Here is a 19,318-nt window from a genome sequence, read left to right on the forward strand (position 1 = left end):
GTGTCAGATGAACAAAATCTAAGAATAAGCAGCTCGGTTAGGACGAGTTTAGCTCACACGGCTGAAGAGGTGGCGATTGCCCTTGCAATAGCAGGGACAATGGCTAACTATAACTATAAGCGATTCCAAAACAGCAATATGCAATTTTCTCAAGGAGAGGGTCTCTCCACAGGCAAAAGGGATACTGAGAACATGTCAGGATGACAGAATAATCCGGCTAATATGGGCACCAGTCCACTCCCAGCTTCAGGGAAATGAGGGAGCTCATAAGCTTGCCCGTGGTCTCACCTTCCAGGTAGGTTCTGATCCTCAATACACTCTTAGCAGGGACAGGCTAGCCAGCTACACAGAGATTACAGAGCACTATCAACTAAACAGGTTAGAATACCCACCGGCAGATAGGACACTAAGATCCAAGAAAGCATTTGGAGGCACTTACAAACAAGGACTTTTCCGAACCCAGCTACTTTAAGTCAGTGGTACCCGGAACAATTCCCCGATAGGTGCAAACTATATCAGGATAAGGCGGATCTGGTACATTTGATATGGACGTGTCCGGAAATGAAAAATAGAATTTAACAGACAAAAATGGAAGAATTTTGGGAGACTATTGTTGAGCTCACACCCCGAGACTCAGCTAGGTGTAATCCAACTTGCCAAACACACCGCCAGGGTCCAAGGGCTCCAGGCCGTCGTGTAGGCAGATAGGTTACCGCCTATCCTGTATCTGTTGGAAGTTTTTACCACCACCATCACCACGCCTGCAATTCCATTCTTTGTTGAAGTTATTGCTTTTTTGCATTACAGTACTTTTTGGTGACCCTGTATAGTCATACAATCATGAGCCAAGCTGCTGACAGCAAAAGTTTCTGGGCATGCAGTGGAACAACTATAGTGGCGTCTCAGCAGTGCATGTCCCTATTCACTTATATTGTACGATGATGTTGTCCAAGACTTAACGCTCTGAAAGATGTCTTGCACACACTGGGAATCCCACCAAGTCACGGACCAAGGAGCAATCACTACCAGAGCTTCTAGAGGGCCATAATGAAGAAAGATAGCCAGTTTTAATCAATTAATTCCAGAACATATTTGCAACCGTCAGACTAACATCAAGGGTACATATTTATCACCATGCAGATAAGCCACTGCAAAGTTTCCCTCCTTGCACGGAACCTAATGAACTGCAGTCTGCATTATACAACAGCCAGATATACATGGTTCTGATAGCTGAATGATGCTAACCATCAAAAATATAACCTACCATCTAACTGTAGCCAAGCCGAACCAGAGTAAATATCTTGGCCGAGAGGCTTCTTGCGTGGGCGGCAAGGTGTGCCGATTTAAAAGCACACACATGCACATTGCCCACATCGAATTAACATTACACGCACACGCAGAACTGGAAAGAGAAAAAAGGTCCGCTTTATTACATAACATACATATACTCATATATAACATTATATATATATATATATATATTTATAAAGACATGCCGAACAGTCCCAGCAGACGGCCTCATGTGTTGCGAATCTTTCCTGGTACATAGTTGCGATCAATTACTGGTTCCTGTAGAAACATGTGCAGGCAGCGCTCATTTTGGGCCAATGGGTGTCCAGCAACTCTGCACATGACCACGAAAAAAGTAGCACATCAGCGTAACAGGTCCAGCACCAAGCATGAGGAACTGCAACAAACATTAAACACACACACTCACAAGCACCCACATTTTTGGGGAGGCCGAAATTCGGTTTTGCAGGTCCCAGACCTGGTTTTACTCAAATCCTTTTTCTATCCCTCTCTCCATTTGATCAAGAGCCACATGATGATTCTTCTTATTTCCCCATATCACTCGAAGAGAGGGAGCCTACCACAGTAGCCGAGTGGTTAGGGTGCTCTGCTAGTGAGCCAGGAGACCTTGTTCAATCCAGGCAACTGCAGCAGCCTGGATTGAACAAGGTCGTAATGGAATACAATGGAAGAGAAATGTAAGCTCCTTGCACATTTAAGAACCTCAGGTGGTCGACACTCTCCTAAGCCCTCCACATCAGCAGCACTCATAGCCTGAGACACTTTGAGACGTTAGATCTCATAACCCAAACAAAAAAGAGGCACTCCCTAAAAAGTCTAAAATATGTGTTGATGACCGAGAAACCGGAAGCGAAATGTTTCATCGAGAGAGATTCAAAAAACAAGAAAATACAAGAAAACTCTGAGGAAGAGACTTCGGAGTGATTTTGGTGGGTGGGGGGTACAATACAATGAGCAATTGCTGCAGAGTGCACATTTGAATTTTGGCGGCAACTAGAGAAATGTTCACTTCAAACATGGATAATGCCTGAAAATTCTGCTGCACGCAAATATCAGGCCTTAAATAGTGCGACTGCGGCTGCCCTATTTTGCTGGACAGCACACGTGAGCAATGTCAGTGCATGTTAAAGAACCCCTCGTGATCAAAATTATTCCGGAGAAGCTTTCCACTACAGTGCTTTGGCCTCAGTTGGCCCGTGCCGCAATGAGATGAAGGTAGACGATGAAGTCTGAGTCTCCTGTGCTTTGAATTAGTTTTTTGTTGGATCATGTGATGTCTGGGCACATGCGTGATTTAGTTTCGCTTTCCTTGACTTCTGTTTTACCAGACCACGTGTGCTAGCACAGACAGGGGTTTTAGTGTTCCTTTTTCTTGCATTGTATTTTGTCTGGTCATCTAATACCAGTGTGGCATGCTATTTAGTGTGGTTTTCTTTATTTGTGTATTACCGGATCACATGGAATCTGCTGGAAGAACGGTGGGCCCACCTAAGAGGCTACAGGCCACTTATGTCAGGAGAAGGCTTGCCCAATCGATGACAAGTCGAGGGATTAAGAAGAGATATCGAGAATCTAAGGATTCTCGTTGTGAGCTCCTGACAGAGAGCTCCAGCGACTACATACAATATGTATTCTAAAACTTTGTCCATCTTCATTCTACAAACTATGCTACTCTGATTTATAAAGTTTTTCATGTTCAACGTCTGAGTCTTCGTCGTCATCCTTCGTGCCCAACACCAAACAGGAAGAAGAAAAGAACCTCTACTCCCTTCTTTCAGAAGGGATTTCTGAGAAGAAAAAGGACACTATGCAACAATCAGAGATCGAATCATGCTGCAAATGCATGATGACTATCATTTAATTTTTCAATGCATTTCTCCCAGTACAGCGTACAGTGCCTTAAAAAACAGTCGCTACAGCTGTTATGTTTTATGGTGCATAAGAAATTAAGGCTATCATGCGCCAAGCGCAGGGTCGTCCCTACGACTGACAAGATGGTATAGCAAATGACCATTCCATTGACAAGCTTTGCACTGCTCCTGCAGTTTTATATGAATACAATAATGAAGTTTCCACCTAACTTTTGTTCGTTATTATTGATGCAGCAGTTGAGAAATTATCTTCAAACTTTCCACCAAAAACGTTCACCCCCTCTATTCCTGTGACAAAGTTGTAAGCAGCACGAGGTGGCGCCACTGGTGCCATCGTGGGGGCAGCGGCTCGTCTTGCATTGTCGCCACCACATACGATGGAAACATCAGACTTCTGACCGATTTAGGCAAGTGCCCCAAACAAATTAGGTATTAAAAATACCAACGACAAAATGCCATTTCTGTGCGAAATTTGAGCTGTGAGGATTCCGCTGTTTAGCTGGGAGAAGCATTTTACAGCACGCAGGTAACTGTGAAACGCACTGTATTTTCAGGTCTGTGTTTGAAATCAAAGAATGTTTTAAAAGAGCTGAGCAGACTAGCAAAACATGTCATCAAGTCTCTGTGTTGACATGAATTTCCCAAACACACTGCAGCACTCATTTGCTTACTGTTATGAATGCATTGTACATGCTGACTTGGCTATGATGCACAAATGTGCATTAATCTGTGCTGTCAAGAAAAAATCCGGTTCACAAGAGATGGCCTAAACATACTAAAAAATAGTTACCATATTTATTAGGACGAGTGAAAATTACGTCGCATACACTTATAGCATACAGTCATAACCTATCACATTATGTGAAAGACAACCTGAAAGATATACAAATGCGCCTGTATGGCCTAGGAGTAGAGTGGCTTGTTACCTGAAAGATATACAAATGCGCCTGCATGGCCTAGGAGTAGAGTGGCTTGTTGGTCGAGTTTGTTGAACATTATTTTAAAACAGTGCAATGTGAGTTTGTCTCTTTCTACCTGTCTGTGTTCTAGCGCTGTTTTAAAATAAAACAAGGCCCAGGAGTAGTGTGTGACTTGGGATCCGAGGTTCCTGGTGGGTTCCTATCTCAAAAGTGCCGCTCAAGGTGGCATCTAACAATTCAGCCATAACATGTGGTTTCGTCACACAAATTGCCAACACACACGCGAGAGTGTCGCATCACACTGCAGACTTAGGACATCAGGCAGCGGCTAAAAGCCATTCAGTGCCCATGCACTAAAAGACATCTGGCTTGCACACTACATGCACACAACCACCACCACACAAGCACCGACGAGAAGCTTAGAAGGTAGTAAACTTGAAGCCAAGATATATTTCTGAACCCCTAATACCACTGCAAAATAATATTACCATTTTACTGCCTAGACATCCCATAGCAAACAAATTCTGCTAAAACGGTCAAGTTCGCCAGCACAGCAGAGAGGCAAGACCTGTTATCTTTGGAATGAAAACACTTGAGTGTGAGGTTTAAAGATGCAACCGGTTAAAAGAAAACATAAAAGACAATACATTTAGACCTTCCTTGAAGCATTTGGTTACCGATTCCTAGCCCTCCGCTCATGCTGGCAGCCTACTGAAGTCGCACAGGGAGCTCCAATACAAACCGCTAATACCAATCAGCCTATCCTTAGGTCATCGATGAGATTAGGAATACGCTTGTCGGTACCAGAACCACCGTCGCCTTGACACGTTCAGATGGCGGGGCTGAGCACGGCCTTCATGTGCGATAAAAAGGGGGTGGGGATCGTTTGCCCTTCCGAAAGGAGCGCGTGCAAAGAACGGAGTCAGCTGGGCTTACTTGTTGATGAACAGCTCGAGCCCCTTTTTGCGCTCTTCAATGAACTCCTCGTCGAAGATGCCTTCGTCACTCCGGAAGGGCAGTTGCCGTTTCCACGCCTTGCCTGGTAGTGGAGGTACCACGATCTGCGCACAGCACACAGTAAACACGTTGAAACTACATTCACCATTTCCGAAAAGCATTCGAAGAGCGGAAAGGGCGGCATTCCTCATTCAGTAGCTTGTCATCGAAACCAAACGCAGTGGGACCGCTGACTCAAGGGGGCCAACGGCAGCACCCGGCTTCCGCACCTTGCTATCCCGCTCGAGCTCGCTCCTTAGCCACTCGAAGTCGCTGTAGCGTCGCCGGACGGTTGACTCTTTGTTCTTGAATACGGGGAGATTAGTCTGCAAAAGAAAACGACTGTGACGGTTCTGCCACTGCCAAGCCTAATCACAACCGTGGGGCGTTTCTGCTTACCCGCATGCGGACTTCGTAGTCGGTGTACCGCTTGCGTGCCACGCCATGCGTCATCGGGTTACCGACATCGATCTCCAGGTAGTTGGCCGGCGGGGCGTAGGCGTCGTCAAGGGTCTGTTTCTTGGTCTGCAATCGCTTCGTAGCGTCCTGCGGCGGCGCTGCCTCAGTCGCCATCGCACCGACCGTGCGCGGTCTCCGATGCTAGGACGGCTAGCGGCTAGGATGACTGCTGACTACCTACCGCTGCGCTTATTGTGGGTGGGCAAGTCAGACCGGCGCCACCGGCGCTGCCGGCGCGGAAAACGTGTTCTCTGAGGTACCCCAGATGTCGCCCGCATCGGTTTCACTACTGTACGGATAGAAGCCGGCCATCCGGCCGCCGGCGTCGTCGCGTGCATTTCTCTCGGCGTTAGCTCTCTCTGCTCTCGCCGCTCGCGCAATGAAATTCGCATGCAACAACACCGCGGACAGTCGTGACCACGTTTGCTACAGTGGGATTAGCAAGATATGCCTGCTGTCCTTGTACATTTTCGTGGTGGCCCCGCCGTAGTGGTGCAGTGGCTGTACCCAGGATTCCGGGATCGAATCCCGGCAGCGGCAGCCGACTTTCGATGGAGGCAAAAAGCAAGGCGCTCGTGTGCTGTGCGGTGTCTGTGCACAATAAAGAACCCCAGGTGGTAGAAATTTGCGAAGCCCTCCACCATGGCGTCGGCTCCTGAGTCATTTTGGGACATTAAACTCCATAAACCAACCAATTGTAATCAAAGAAGATTGTGCATGCTGCATCTAGGCGGCTAAACATTGACACTGTCAGATTAGTTACATGCTTTGATGCACTTTCCTCACTGTCTGCTAGCGAAGCACTGTTTGTTCATTGTCAGTGCCTCCTTATGTAAGCTACAATTGGTTGAGGAGGTTAATCTCCTCTAAATGCAAGGACACAGGCATGAAACTACCACTATCCAGAAAAGGGTCACTATCTGGCCACCATGATGATCCAGCACAAGTTTTATCGCTACCATAAAAAGTTTCCCTCTTGTTAAAAACAGCGCAACAACCTAATGTTAGCGTGATAACTTATTTTTCAGTAGTAAACTTAACTATTATGGTTTTGTTTCAGGTCTCCTCAGTTTGCTTCCATTAGTTTTTCCCTATCAGAAGCCACACTTCTTTCTAAAGACCAACTCCATATACGACCATTCGTGTATTAATATCTGGCATAGATTGATGAGGCTGTCAAAACGCTCGTACCGTCAATTTATGAGGATAATAAAAGCCTGCTCGAACCTGCCGCTTGCGAGCAAAATTGCAGTAGATGTTCATTATGAACTACAGAATATTTGGGACTGGTCCAATTTTAATGAACTAAAGATTATAACAGCTAAAACTAAAGGACTACTATTCTGGACCATAAACAAATGAGTAGACATACACCAGCCCCTTTTACGCAGTGCTAGGATGATAGAAATAGCTGATGAACAAAAAATATGGGGCACAACTTTCTAAGCTGATATGCTGTGAACTAGTTGCATCAAACCATTGCCACAGTTTTCAGCAGCAAGTATATTTATTGCAATGCTGGCAGTTCCTGCCAGTAGAAGCTGAACAGCTAATTACTTCACATCTTTTGGCATCTCACATTAATTACTGCATACTTGTGTGGGTTACTACTGTCTGGGATTTGTAATTATTTGTCATATGTAAAATAAACCACTGCACTACATTGCCAGTTGCCATGACTACACATAAGTGGCCAATTATTTGCAAGATCTGACATAATGTACCAAATATATTTTTGGTGCACTTGTTCTTTCGAGGTAAATATTTTAAATGATTTAAAACACTTGTCCCAATTTAACTACTCGAAAAAGTGATCCTCAAATCCAGGCCAAATAGCCCCATCTGACATTCTTGTTTAAAACTGGTAGTTGATATGGCATTGCCATACAAGATACCGTAATCACCTGCCTTTCAGGTTCCGTTTATGCTAAATAAATGCAAAAAAGAAACTATGTGCTTATAGCACTTTTATTGAACATGAATTTATAAGCTTTGCAGAGCTGCAAGCATATTACTGCAAGCATGCCACATTTCAGTAACCATGGAATAATACAATTATCATAAATTTATCTTTTAAATGTTGGTGGTGCTTATACTGTTTCTTTTTGTCAGAAAAATGCCTTGATGTGCTGCCATTTTAAGCCTGTGTTCTGTTTTATGTAGGCAAGCTTTCTCCTAATCAGCGATCTGCTAATGCAATCAGTTTCGCTGGAGTGCACTCTCCCCACAACCTGGAGTTGGAAAATTAGAGATAGTGATTGTGAACATAAACTTAAAGTGACTTTTGACTGCACAGGAATTCACACTAAATTTTCAAATATGACAACCTCGAACTTGGAACCCTAGATATTACAGGCAACATGTATAGTGTGTTGCTGAGTGCAGTGAACACCATTCTGACCTCAGCTTTGCTTGTAATGGCTCACATCATTTGTGTGCTCTCAGTCATCATCTGCAACTGATAGTGCAGTACTGTAAGGTACTATCAGCATCTTTTTTCCAGTTGTGTCCAACAAACAGATGCTAATCAATGCAGCTATTTTATGTAAGTAATGGACTTTTGTGATGCAGCATAACAGAATGCTGTATTGGGCACGTTGGAAGTAGTTCATATCGTGGAATATCGTAAAAGAGACAAAGGACCAAGGAAAGAGAAGGAGGCATGGGCGCTGTCAGATAGGCAGGGAAACCTTTGAAGCATACTGCATTACTAATTCCAGACATGTGTGCGTAGAAAGCGTTCATTACTTAACAGGGAAATGAGATAGCCTTTCTTGACAAGTGCATTCCTTGCAGTGTAATCCTCTATGTTTTGTTTTTGGTTTTGTGCGTTTTCACCTTGTGCAGCTCCCGCATTTTCTAATAAACCTTCAGTTGTTAGACAGCACCCATGTTGTCTTCTCTTTCCTTGGTCCTTTGTCTTATTTGCACTATCCTGCAATATGAGCGCAAAACAGAATTGGACAGCTGGCATAGTATATACACATCTCATCCTCAGAAAATGTTACTGCTGTGTGAATGCAAAAAAAAAAAAAAAAAGTGGAATCACAGTAGCTGAGGTATGCCATTATGTTGTGATTTTTTGAGGCACCTCAGGGTACAAGGAGTTAAGAAAAAAAAAATAAAGGCAAACTGACAGTATAAGAACACGTAAAGGAAAACAAAGGGCTGGTCCTCTCAATAATTTCAATTGGTTTTACAGTGCGACAAATCCACTCTGCCTGCAGTGTCAACAGACAATCTCAGATTGTCGCCAATTCCTGAACCAGACTGAGGAGATGGCTGCCAAGGTCTTCATCCTGAAGGGTCCAAGAAACGCATATTGCCCGACTTGCTGCATCGTCGTCCTGTCCCCCGACTTTGACTAGCGCTGATGCGACCGCAATAGAGCCATCTGGCAGCAGCTGCACTCCTGGCAGCCGGTCCCGGAGTCGGGTGTAAAGCGCATCAGCCAGTGCAGCTCTTGGTGATGCCACTGTAGTTGTGAAGCGTATTTGGTGGCCGGTTAAGCCCAACTCTTGCATGGCCTGCCTTGAGTCCAGCAGTTTCACGCCACGATCATGCATCACAAGGGCCCCGTGAATAAGCTTAGGCCGTTTATTATCCGAGCCCAGTGCGTGCTTGAGTAATGGCACAGCCACATCTACAGGCACAGTGTCTGGAGTCTCTATGACTACTGTCTCACCATTAGCTGGCATGTAGCAGTCAACTGAAAACTCTTGAAGGATCTTCTTCCGTAGAAAGTCCATTTTCCCTGCTTCACCATGGACCAGAAGTACATTGGCTGGCTCACACTGCTGGATGAGCTGCATGATGCCCTTGGCATCAGCATGTGCACTAAAGGACATGTACTGAACTGACATCTTCACTTCTACGACCTGCCGATTCTCCAATTCAACCTTGCGTGCCCCGCTCAAGACCTTGTGGCCAACGGTGCCAGCCACACAATATCCTGGCATGATAACCATGTTTGCCTCAAAGGGAGCCCATTTCTTGAATATCTGCAATGACAAGCCTGCATGTAACATGCCAGGTGTGGCAAAAACAACCATGGGCCCCGGGTTGTCAATGAAAGCTCTATCAAAGGGCTTGATGTGCTTGAAATCAAACATGTTACGTTGTACAAATGTTTTGCGAATTTTCTGATTTGTCCAGGTAATGAACATCTTGTAGTAGTTCGTAGCTTTTTCAGTAAGCCCAACGGCGAAGTAGATGGGCACGCGAAGGTTCATGCGGTCCCAATAAGTTTCAAGGAGGATACAGAGCTCTTGGGCCCGACCCAAGGCAAAGACAGGGATAAGCACCTTGCCGCCCTTGTCAATGCAGTCGTGTACCTTGGTTAAAAAGTCGCGTTCACGACAGCGCTTTGAGTCACGTATGGTGGTAGCGTATGTAGACTCGGTGATAAGCAAATCAGGCCGGCACTTGTCCACCCAAGCGGCACCCAAGTGTCGGTCTGGGGTCATGTTGTAGTCTCCTGTGTAAACCACCGATTGGGAACCCACCCGAATCCAGAACATAGCTGCTCCTAGTACATGACCGGCGTAGTACGCCTTGATCTCCAGCTCATCGTCCACCTGCACAGCCTGGTGCAGGTTCACAGCAACCACTTTACGCATGCAGTCGCGGATCATTGCGGAGGTGAAGAAGTTAGTCTCGCCCTTGCGGTCCACAGTAATCTTGCGGTAGTCCTCGAGCAATATTGGGCAAATGGCTTTAGTTGGGTGCGTCATGTAGATTGGGCCCGAGTAGCCCACCATTTCAGTCATGTAAGGCAGAGCACCGCAGTGATCCAAGTGAAAGTGACTGATGATGACGCAGTCCAGGTGCTCGTTGAGAGGCCCCTCTTGGGTGATATAACTGAAGTCCGGAAAACGCCGCTCGTCATTGAAGCCCATGTGCATGCCGCAGTCGAGCATTACGTTTTTGCCGCCGATGCTCAGCAAGATGCAACTGCGTCCCACGTCCTGGCCGGCGCCCAGCGGTGTCACACTAATCTGAGGCATCTTTGCTACTGTTACCAGCAACTAACGTCACTTACAGCACACTTCTTTCTTTGTGAGGCTATTCATCGACAAAAAAATAAAAAAAGAACCAGAGCATCGTCAATTTACAGACGACATCGTCAGACAACGCGCACACACGAAGACGCACAGATAGACTGTAGTACTCGGAATAGTCGGAAAGGTCGAAAGTGAAGCAAGTGAAACAGTGAAATGCTAACGCCCGCAGCGCCGCCGCCGGTTGTCGAATTATGAAAATTTGTGGGCAGGCGTGTCGTGCAGCAAATGTGCAAGAGTAAGTGTGTTGTGATGCAACGTGATCTGCTGTGAAGACAGACCAAAGGGCTGCCAGCCACACAGCAAAACGCGGCGATGCTTAACATCTCAATAATTTGCGTTTTCCCCGTTCTTCCCGTCTCTGATGAAAAGTCCAACTTGGATGATTTGCTAGCTGCAGCGTCGTTGTCCACCGCGGAGGTACAGTGCACTGTAGCGAAGGGCAGGTAAAGTCGCAAAAGAATGTAGCCTCTTTAGTTTCCGGTGCTGTGTCCTGGTTACCTGGCAAAGTTCGAGCAGTGCAACGTTGACGCAGCGTTACACGGTCGCAATGTTGCACCCAGACTCCGCGGCCTAGCGCTTGGCTGGACCCCTCGTGTCGCAGTCGTCTGATAACCTTGACCAAAACAGAAAAAAAAAAAAAAAAGAGAAAGAAAGAAAGAAACAAAGCATGGGACCGGCCCCGGCCGCAGCAATCAACAGCAGCGAAAACACTTGCAACGACTTGCAGAGTGGAAAAACCTCGGCGGTTCGCAGTTGCATCGACCTCAGCAAGTGCGGTAAAATGAGCGTGTTTTTGCGTGCTACAGACTGTGTCAGCACTTCAAATGGTGTACCGCAAGACGCGCGCGCTCTTTGCACGCTCGTTAAAAGAATGCAGCTTCTAATATGAGAACCGGCGCATTTTTCGCACTGTAAACATAGAGGAATCTCAAGCGTGCCACAGGTGATAACAGTCAGTGCCGATGTTGCTTGTATGGTTAATGTGTTTTGCGCTGTGGGCCTGCGCTCACAGCAGCACGTCTCCGCTGCTGCTGGTGTTGTCGCTGGATGGCTTCTGGTACAAATACCGTTCGCTCTACAAGACACCTCATTTGGACCAGCTGGCTGCGGAAGGCGTGCAAGCTGAGTACCTTCGCAACGCGTATGTGACGAAGACTTTGCCCAACCATTTCACTATCGCTACGGGGCTGTACGAAGAAAGCCACGGCATCGTCGGTAACGCTATGTTCGACCCTGTGCTGAACGATACCTTCAACGAGTCGAGCCGCGATCCCAAGTGGTGGGACAACGGCCACTCGCTGCCCATATGGGTCGCCAACCAGCTGCATGGTGGCCGCAGCGGCAGTATGATGTGGCCCGGCGGCGACGTGGCCATCCACGGTGCCTCCGCGCACTACGCGCAGAGCTTCGATGCGTCGTACAACTTCAGTGAGCGCGTGGATCGCGTTATCAGCTGGTTCCTGGACCCGCGCGAGCCGGCGAACTGCGTCTTTTTCTACTACGAAGAGCCTGATGCCACGGGCCACGAGCACGGTCCCCTGTCTCCGGCCACAGGTGCGAGCGTCGAGCAGGTTGACGCGCTAGTGGGTGCACTGGTGGCCGCGCTGAAGCGCGCGAAATTGTGGGACCGCATTCACCTGCTGGTGGTGAGCGATCACGGCATGGCGCCCGTGACGCGGGTGTCCGCATTGGACGAAGTGCTGCCGGCGGACTCCTTCCGTGCGTACGGTACGAGCCCTGTGTGGAATATTCTTCCGGCACAGGGCCGCGAGCACGAGGTTTACACGCGACTTTCGGAAGCAGCCAGCCGGCTACACTTTCGCGTGTACAGATCGAACGAGATTCCGCCCGAGTACCACTACCGCAGCAACGCACGCATCCTTCCTATCCTGGTCGAAGCCGAACCGGGATGGGACTTGGTCCGCTCCAAGCACGCCGTCAGCGAAAATCGTACCTGTAAGCGCCTACTGCACCCCAATTTTTTTAGCATAAACGCGGGGGCCTGCCTGCGTAGACTGCGTTTATACAGCCACACATTCGTCACGGAAACCAAAGTTTCGAAATTGAAAAAGGCGCTTTCAAGGCGCTGAGGCACACTTGATGCAACTCAGTAGACATTGCACTTGTCGCAGAAAAATCCTAGTGCCTGTGTTATTTTCGCGACGCGTTGTTTTGCAGATCAATTGGCAGAACCAGCAAAATCAATTCATTGCATGAATTAACTCAATACCAACATGCAGAAATCTCGACGCATGCAATTTTTTATTTTTTGCTGTATTGATTGTGAACTTCTTTCTCGTTTTGTTGGTACTATAAAATTTGATTTCTTGAGCTTAGCACAATAAAGGCTTGGAATGAAACAACACTATGCAGCTCACAGAGCGTAATTTCAACTAGCTGACCAGAAGCAGAATTTGATCGATTTTTCGCTAGTTTCTAAAGCACCTAGGCATAACAGCAGTACACGAACCAGCCCGAATACGAAGTAGCCTGAATCAGCACAATGTTCAGCCAAACCTTGAAATTTTCTTCCTTATTTGTGATGTATCTTGTACAGAAAGTTTACCTCTATCACCTGCACTTTGCATGAAGTAGTTTTATTTCCACATTAAAAATAGGCAGTGCATATGTATGCTTGTAAGATGCTATATAAACTGATCCTAAATCTTTTGAAGCCTTCATCCTTGTTTTTTATGTTTTTATAAATTGTGTTGTTATGCCTCTGTCACACGAACACTTCTGATCCTCATTGAACTCGATCTGCATTGAGGTTTTTAAAGAGGATTGAAGCATTCAATACTACACGGTCATTTTGAATTACCATTGAGAAGTTTCCTTCGTGTGCTTTAGGTGCCGTCGAGGGTGGCGAAGCCTTCTCTCAAATTTGCTTAAAAACTCGAGAGTGATTGAGGAAGCGGCTTCGAGCCTAGCAGGCCCCAGCTCGATTGCACTTGAAAGTTGCAGTGTGACAACCTCGATATTCATCGAGTTGAATGCAGATCGAGTTCAGTGAGGATCGAAAGTGTTCATATGACAGATGTATGAGTCTCTCTTGTGCGTGCTTTGTCATCTTTCCATGCTTGTCAGCAAAGATTATAGATGTAAAAAGCATTAGCTCATGTATATATATATATGATCACCTCGTGATGTGGTGACAGTTGGTAAACCTTTGTGTAAATGCTGTTTATTGGTAAATTTCTGGCTCACTAGTAAAATTTGTGCACCTAATTATCCTTTTGCAGTCAGTTTTGAACATTGCAGCATTTTATCTAAAATAACATGGCCGCAGTAAATGTAGGCCTTGAATTCATCACTGTGCAGGATAGTACACTTCTGGTTTAACTTGCCAAAGGCTCAGTTGTGAAACAGATATGCATTTTCACCGTAAGTTTTGGTTTGTATATGGATTAGAAAAAAGCATAGCTAACTATTGACAACAGCCGATGTGAAGTTCATTTGAAAACCAGTTACTGTGTGGGTGGTAATGATTTGTTGCATTGGCAAACCTCACACGGATTTCATTTTACAACTTCATTTCCAGATGGCAACCATGGCTATCGTCCAAGCCTAGACTGGATGCGGCCAATGTTTGTGGGTCGGGGCCCAACTCTGCGGAAGGGTCATCGTGTGGGGCCCTTAGCGAATGTACATCTCTATCCGCTAATGGGTCACCTGCTAGGCCTACCACCATGGCCTTCCAATGGATCCTTGCATGCTGTCCGGCATCTGCTGCAGCCTGCGTCCAGCAACTTGCCCCTGTTGCTGGCTGGTATGCGTTCCTGTTCTGTCTCATTCCTTGTGCTAAAAGAAACGCTGACACAAAATGTCAGTTATCTGTTAACATACTTTTCGCAATGTGTTAATAGCAAACTTAGTTTAGAGCATACTTCCCGAGCTGTCGCGCAGAGTAGCTACATTTGCCTGGCTGTCTCATTACATTATGACGCTTTCGGTGCTTTTCATGACCAGGATTAAGCCTGTTGTAAAGTGGTGATGTACTTATCTAATTATTCTTTGGATTCTTTGTCAAGACTGCCAGGCCATTATCCAAAACAGTAAAACAGAATAACCAAAGCACAGTTATTATAGCTAAAGAGGTTACTCAGTGCAATATTCCAGACTACAGCTAAAACTCGAAGGAGCACGCTTATTTCATGGACGAAATAACTGCAGCCGTCTATCTGAGGAATGAAGCCGACGGGAGCCACGAATTGCTTCGTTAAATTGGGAACTTCATTAAACTGAGTGACACATTTCTTGTCGGTTACTTAATTCAATAAATTCAATTATTTTGGCATAGCATTATTCAGAAAGTTACCGCGGCATCGTTTTGGCAGTTTAATTGTGCCGAAAATGAAACTGCGGCTCGTGGTAACAAATGACACCACTAGTGTATATGAAAAAAAAACTACAAAAATTGTTACCTCAACAAGAAGAGTCCAAGAGGACTACAGATTTATCTCCCAGCAAAGAAGTCAGCTATATTTGCTTGCATGCGCTTTGTAAGCAATGGCCGTACAGATTTCGCTGAAGTCGCAATGCGTACAGTACGTCTTTCGTCCCCTAGTGTGTTCCAGCAACCTGCTGAAGCAGACAAGGGCATCCACCATTTCACAGGCCATCTGGTGAATTCAGTTCAAAATTAGTAACCTAGTTTTTTGCGGTGCAGTTTGGTAAAAGCGGAACGAAGGTGTTCCGCAATGTTACCATTGGCTCAAACAATAAATTTTTGGGCATTCGCTATAAAACAAGACAAAAATGAACACTCCTTCACCTTCATTTTCTGATAAAGGTTTGTTAAATTGGGGAAGATCACTAAATTAGCTTTGTTATTTTGAGTTAGTCAAAGCATTAGACCCTATGGGCATCTAAGGGGGAATTGGAATATCTTCGTTAAATTGGGTTGCAATAAATCAAGTAAATACCTTTAGGACATAAGGAGTCTCTGAATGGGTAATCATCAGTAATGGACATAATATGATGTCTAGTAGGAAATGTTCTGTGGAATTGAGCGCAAACAGTACACAATCCACAGAGAAGACAAGGACAGGTGCTAACTAACAACTACTTTATTCTTCGTGGCAACAATGCATATATAAACCTGAGGCCACCCTTGTGCAAGCAGACAAGAAACCGACATGTAAACGTCATATATATATATATATATATATATATATATGACGTTTACATGTCGGTTTCTTGTCTGCTTGCACAATGCTGGCCTCGGGTCTTTATATGCATTGTTTCCACGAAGTAAGCTTGTCCACCAACTGCCATTATCTTTCATGGGGTGTAATATGCAGTGCAGCTTTTGCAGTAAAAAAAAAGAAAAAAAAAAAAGACCTTTAGTTTTGGAGTGGTGAAACTGCCAGCACATTCATGTATCTATACATCTTTATTTGTCCTCTTCCCTCCTCACCCTTACCTTAGCCGCCAGCGTGTTCCTGTGCACCACCGTGGGCTTGGTGGCACTGGTGGTGTGCGGGCAGCCACGCAACAATTCCAGCCAAGAAGACGAGGAGCCCCTGCTGCTACTCTCAGCCTAGGGCTTCTCAGCCTTGGTGCACTTCTAGTCCAGCAACGAGTCCTCGTTGCCAATAGGCCTTTTCCGATTCGGTTAGCATCGACTGTGGTAGTGCTCGCAGAAGTGCTCCACCTGCTTGCGTTCCCTTTGTGAATGGACCGATTTTGCCATGCTGTCACTGTTTCTTTTTTTTTTTTTTTTTTTGTACTGTGATCTGCTGCTTGAACTGATGTTTGATGACTAATAAGTAGTTTACCTGTTGAGACAGCTGTTTTCCTTTTTTTTTTTTTGTACTGTGATCTGCTGCTTGAACTGATGTTTGATGACTAATAAGTAGTTTACCTGTTGAGACAGCTGTTTGGTCATAGACAGTTCTTCCACAAGTGTTTTCCTTTTGGGAAAGTTCAGCATGGGGTGGCTCAGGGACTACTCCTGCCCACTGGTGGATTTCCAGCAGTGCAAAGATTTAAACCCTGCATTTCCTGCATATGAGGATTATGCTGTCTGTTCTGTTGCCTTTCACACACTTGGGTGTGAAAACAGAACAAAAACTTGCAGACGTTTAATGTGGCTAAACCCAGTATAATGAGCAAAAGCACTAGTTTGGTGTAGTTTATTTCGGTAGATGGTAAATGTAAATGACTTACCATCATCTGCCAGAGGCATGCCCGTGATGAGGACCGTGATGTGTGTTGCCCAAGTTGTCAGGAGCGAGAGAGTTGTAAAGTCCCGCCATATGAAAGTGCCTGCGTGGCCTGGTAACAGTGTGTCTAACTTGGGATCTAAAGGTCCTGGAAGGCTGGATTCTGATTTCACCCTCCCATCTCAATGGTAAAGCCCGAGTTAGTAGTGCCTTACCAACTGGTAAGGCACATAGGGTAGCTGTTTTGTGCTTGAGAACTGGTAAGGCACATAGGGTAGCTGTTTTGTGCTTGAGCTTGCTATTGCCTCAGCTTACCGGTGATGCAGTGAGAGCTGCTGGGGTCCTGGCCCTGTTGTAAACCATGTGCATCCATGGCAAAATCGGTCTTTTGGGTCTACGGTATTGTTGTCTGCCTCACGTGATGACTTTTGTGGCCTCTGCTGCAGTGGCATAAGGAAAAGAAGACCAATAGTGAGAGGCATAGTCTTTGTGGTGAAAGAGACTGGTCAGGCACAGTGCTGTTATCAGTGAGGGCAAGTTGGAAAGGCCTAGTACGTCCTAAACAAAGCATTTTACCAGGCTTTGCATTCATACAGAAGCTGTGTGCTGCTGTTTGTAACCAGCCTTTCTTGCTGAGAGCACCAGTGAAGAACAACCCATATTAGGGGATTATTTACATCTGGAACAAGGTGTTTTGGAATGGTTCATTTCATTTGAGTGTGACAAAAACAAAGTGGTGAATGCAGAGTTAGTGCAGTAATGGACGACTCCAGTGTGCGAGATAACTGTTAGCGTAGAATTGTATGTCACGACTTATGTCTCATGCCATGCTGGAAGCTGGCAGAGAACCAGGAGCTGCACAAAATGTAGCGCAATTAAACAGCTACATTTTGTGCCAAACGTGAACTTCTTAACTATTATCGTCACCAAAGAAGTTGACTGGTTGTGTGCAGCGTGTGAACACCTGCAATCTGTTGTATATGTTACTGGTGAAGGCTTTAATTTGCCTGCAATTTAGTCAAAGTATATACTTTTGTTATAATTTTGCTTATGATGTTTTTTTGTTTGTTTGTTTGTGGCTATGTCAGTTGTCAAGTTTGAATGCACATTCAGCAGTGCACTCAACACGTTAGTTACCTGATTATGTTAGGATCACCATCTCTGCACTTTAATGTTTGCTACTTGCTTACTAAACATGAGCAAGCTTTAGCTGTGCAAGAAAGCCTTTCTTAAATAGTTAATCTTTATCGAGGTGTAGGTTGACTTTATGCAGGTAATGTGTAGTGTTTACCGAGTGCTGGGATGTCGATGTGATCTCTATGCTTATTAGACTGCAGTAAAATGCCTTATAATGTTTGTGTAGTGAACGTGCTTTCATTGTTCTTTTAGGTTCAACTTCTTTGTTGACAGCAGGTAACATTATATGTAAATTCTTGCTCTGTATTGGTTGATAGAGATGGCATGTGCACTAATTTCACTTGTTTCTATTTACAAATAATCTTTAGTATAGTTTTCTTGTTTACAGCAAAAATGCTAATAAGCACTACAGTTTTTATGCAATACAGTTGAAACTGGATATATCAAATACCTAATATATTAAATTATTGTTTATACAGTTGAGCTCACTGTCATGTGAATTGCTTTCGCTGTATGTATAGGCTGCTCATAGGTCAACAGTCTTTTCTTTGATCGTCGTCAGTATTGTAAAGAGACAGAGACGAAGCTGTCGGAGGCACATATGCGCGTGCAGCACATAGGTATGCGCTAGCCTTGTGTGAAGCGCTCGAGCAGCATGTTGGGCTCCAAATAAAACACCACCTCACTTCCGCTACTAGCAAATTAAATAACCTTAGCAAAGACGTTCAGCAGCATAGACCTACAAAATAGGTGAGAACTAGCAGTTTCCCCGGAAAGTATATCGCCTCTGTCTGATTTCAGTTTTCATTGATTGGCATGAAGCTTTACCAGCCAACACAAGGGTGGCACAGGCTGTCTGCTTACTGTGTATGGCAGCAGCGCTGAAGACAAAGATCTGATTGGGCAGGCGAAGCATGTCACATGACCAGATGGGCCAACAAAGCATACCTCGTCACTGGCATTCAAACTTCTCAAATCATTGTCATTGGTTGCTCACCGGTGGTGTGCAGTAGTTTCAGCACTGGACACCTCTTGTTTATGGCGCTTCTGCTTCCACTTCAGACGCTTTGCTGATCTGGCACACATGCACGCATCAACTGACCTTATATCTTTTGGGGCGTGCTTAGCCGGGTGACAAACTTTTATTATTATTTATTTTTTTTTTTTTTAGGGGTGGGATGAGGGGGGTGGGGGGGTGGGGGGGACACTCTTTTCATAGGAGCTGGGTGACGCTCGTCAGTTTCCGCACTAACAAGAAGCATGTTTGATCGACTGTGAGGTGAGCACGTGGCCTTGGGCGCCTTCTGGGAAAGCTAGTGAAATCATGTTACAAGGTGAACATGGGGTGTGCTTGATCAAAGCCTTTGGTCTGGCATGCTTCGCTGCCAAAGGTG

The 19,318-nt window shown here is 45.5% G+C and overlaps 3 protein-coding genes across 4 annotated transcripts; 1 reads left to right on the forward strand and 2 right to left on the reverse strand.

Annotated features, from left to right (window-relative positions):
• Positions 1-1,403: 1,403 nt before the first annotated feature.
• Snx3 (sorting nexin 3) lies at positions 1,404-5,775 on the reverse strand. The gene is made up of 4 exons (XM_084586927.1): positions 5,498-5,775; positions 5,329-5,424; positions 5,039-5,163; positions 1,404-1,624 (listed from the first exon to the last, which is right to left on the reverse strand). The coding sequence occupies exons 1-4, from the start codon at positions 5,669-5,671 to the stop codon at positions 1,519-1,521; spliced, it is 501 nt and encodes a 166-aa protein (XP_084443053.1). The 5' UTR covers positions 5,672-5,775; the 3' UTR covers positions 1,404-1,518.
• Positions 5,776-7,011: 1,236 nt separating this feature from the next.
• IntS11 (integrator complex subunit 11) lies at positions 7,012-10,807 on the reverse strand. Its single transcript, XM_084586914.1, has one exon. It carries the CDS (start codon positions 10,561-10,563, stop codon positions 8,800-8,802), a length of 1,764 nt encoding a protein of 587 aa, XP_084443040.1. The 5' UTR covers positions 10,564-10,807; the 3' UTR covers positions 7,012-8,799.
• A 37-nt stretch (positions 10,808-10,844) lies between these two features.
• Positions 10,845-18,614, forward strand: LOC146207364 (bis(5'-adenosyl)-triphosphatase enpp4-like). Of its 2 annotated transcripts, XR_014703199.1 has the most exons (4): positions 10,845-12,576; positions 14,162-14,389; positions 16,051-17,013; positions 17,053-18,614. XR_014703199.1 is itself a non-coding variant. In XM_084586921.1 (3 exons), the coding sequence occupies exons 1-3, from the start codon at positions 11,583-11,585 to the stop codon at positions 16,164-16,166; spliced, it is 1,338 nt and encodes a 445-aa protein (XP_084443047.1). In that variant the 5' UTR covers positions 10,845-11,582; the 3' UTR covers positions 16,167-18,614. The 2 variants fall into 2 exon arrangements, 1 of the variants encoding a protein (XP_084443047.1); XM_084586921.1 differs by having other exon boundaries at positions 16,051-18,614.
• The last annotated feature ends 704 nt before the right edge of the window (positions 18,615-19,318 follow it).

The sequence above is a fragment of the Amblyomma maculatum genome, chromosome 1 (assembly GCF_055883805.1).
Source record: "Amblyomma maculatum isolate TAMU_Amacu chromosome 1, ASM5588380v1, whole genome shotgun sequence".
In the NCBI taxonomy this organism is placed as follows: Eukaryota; Metazoa; Arthropoda; class Arachnida; order Ixodida; family Ixodidae; genus Amblyomma; species Amblyomma maculatum.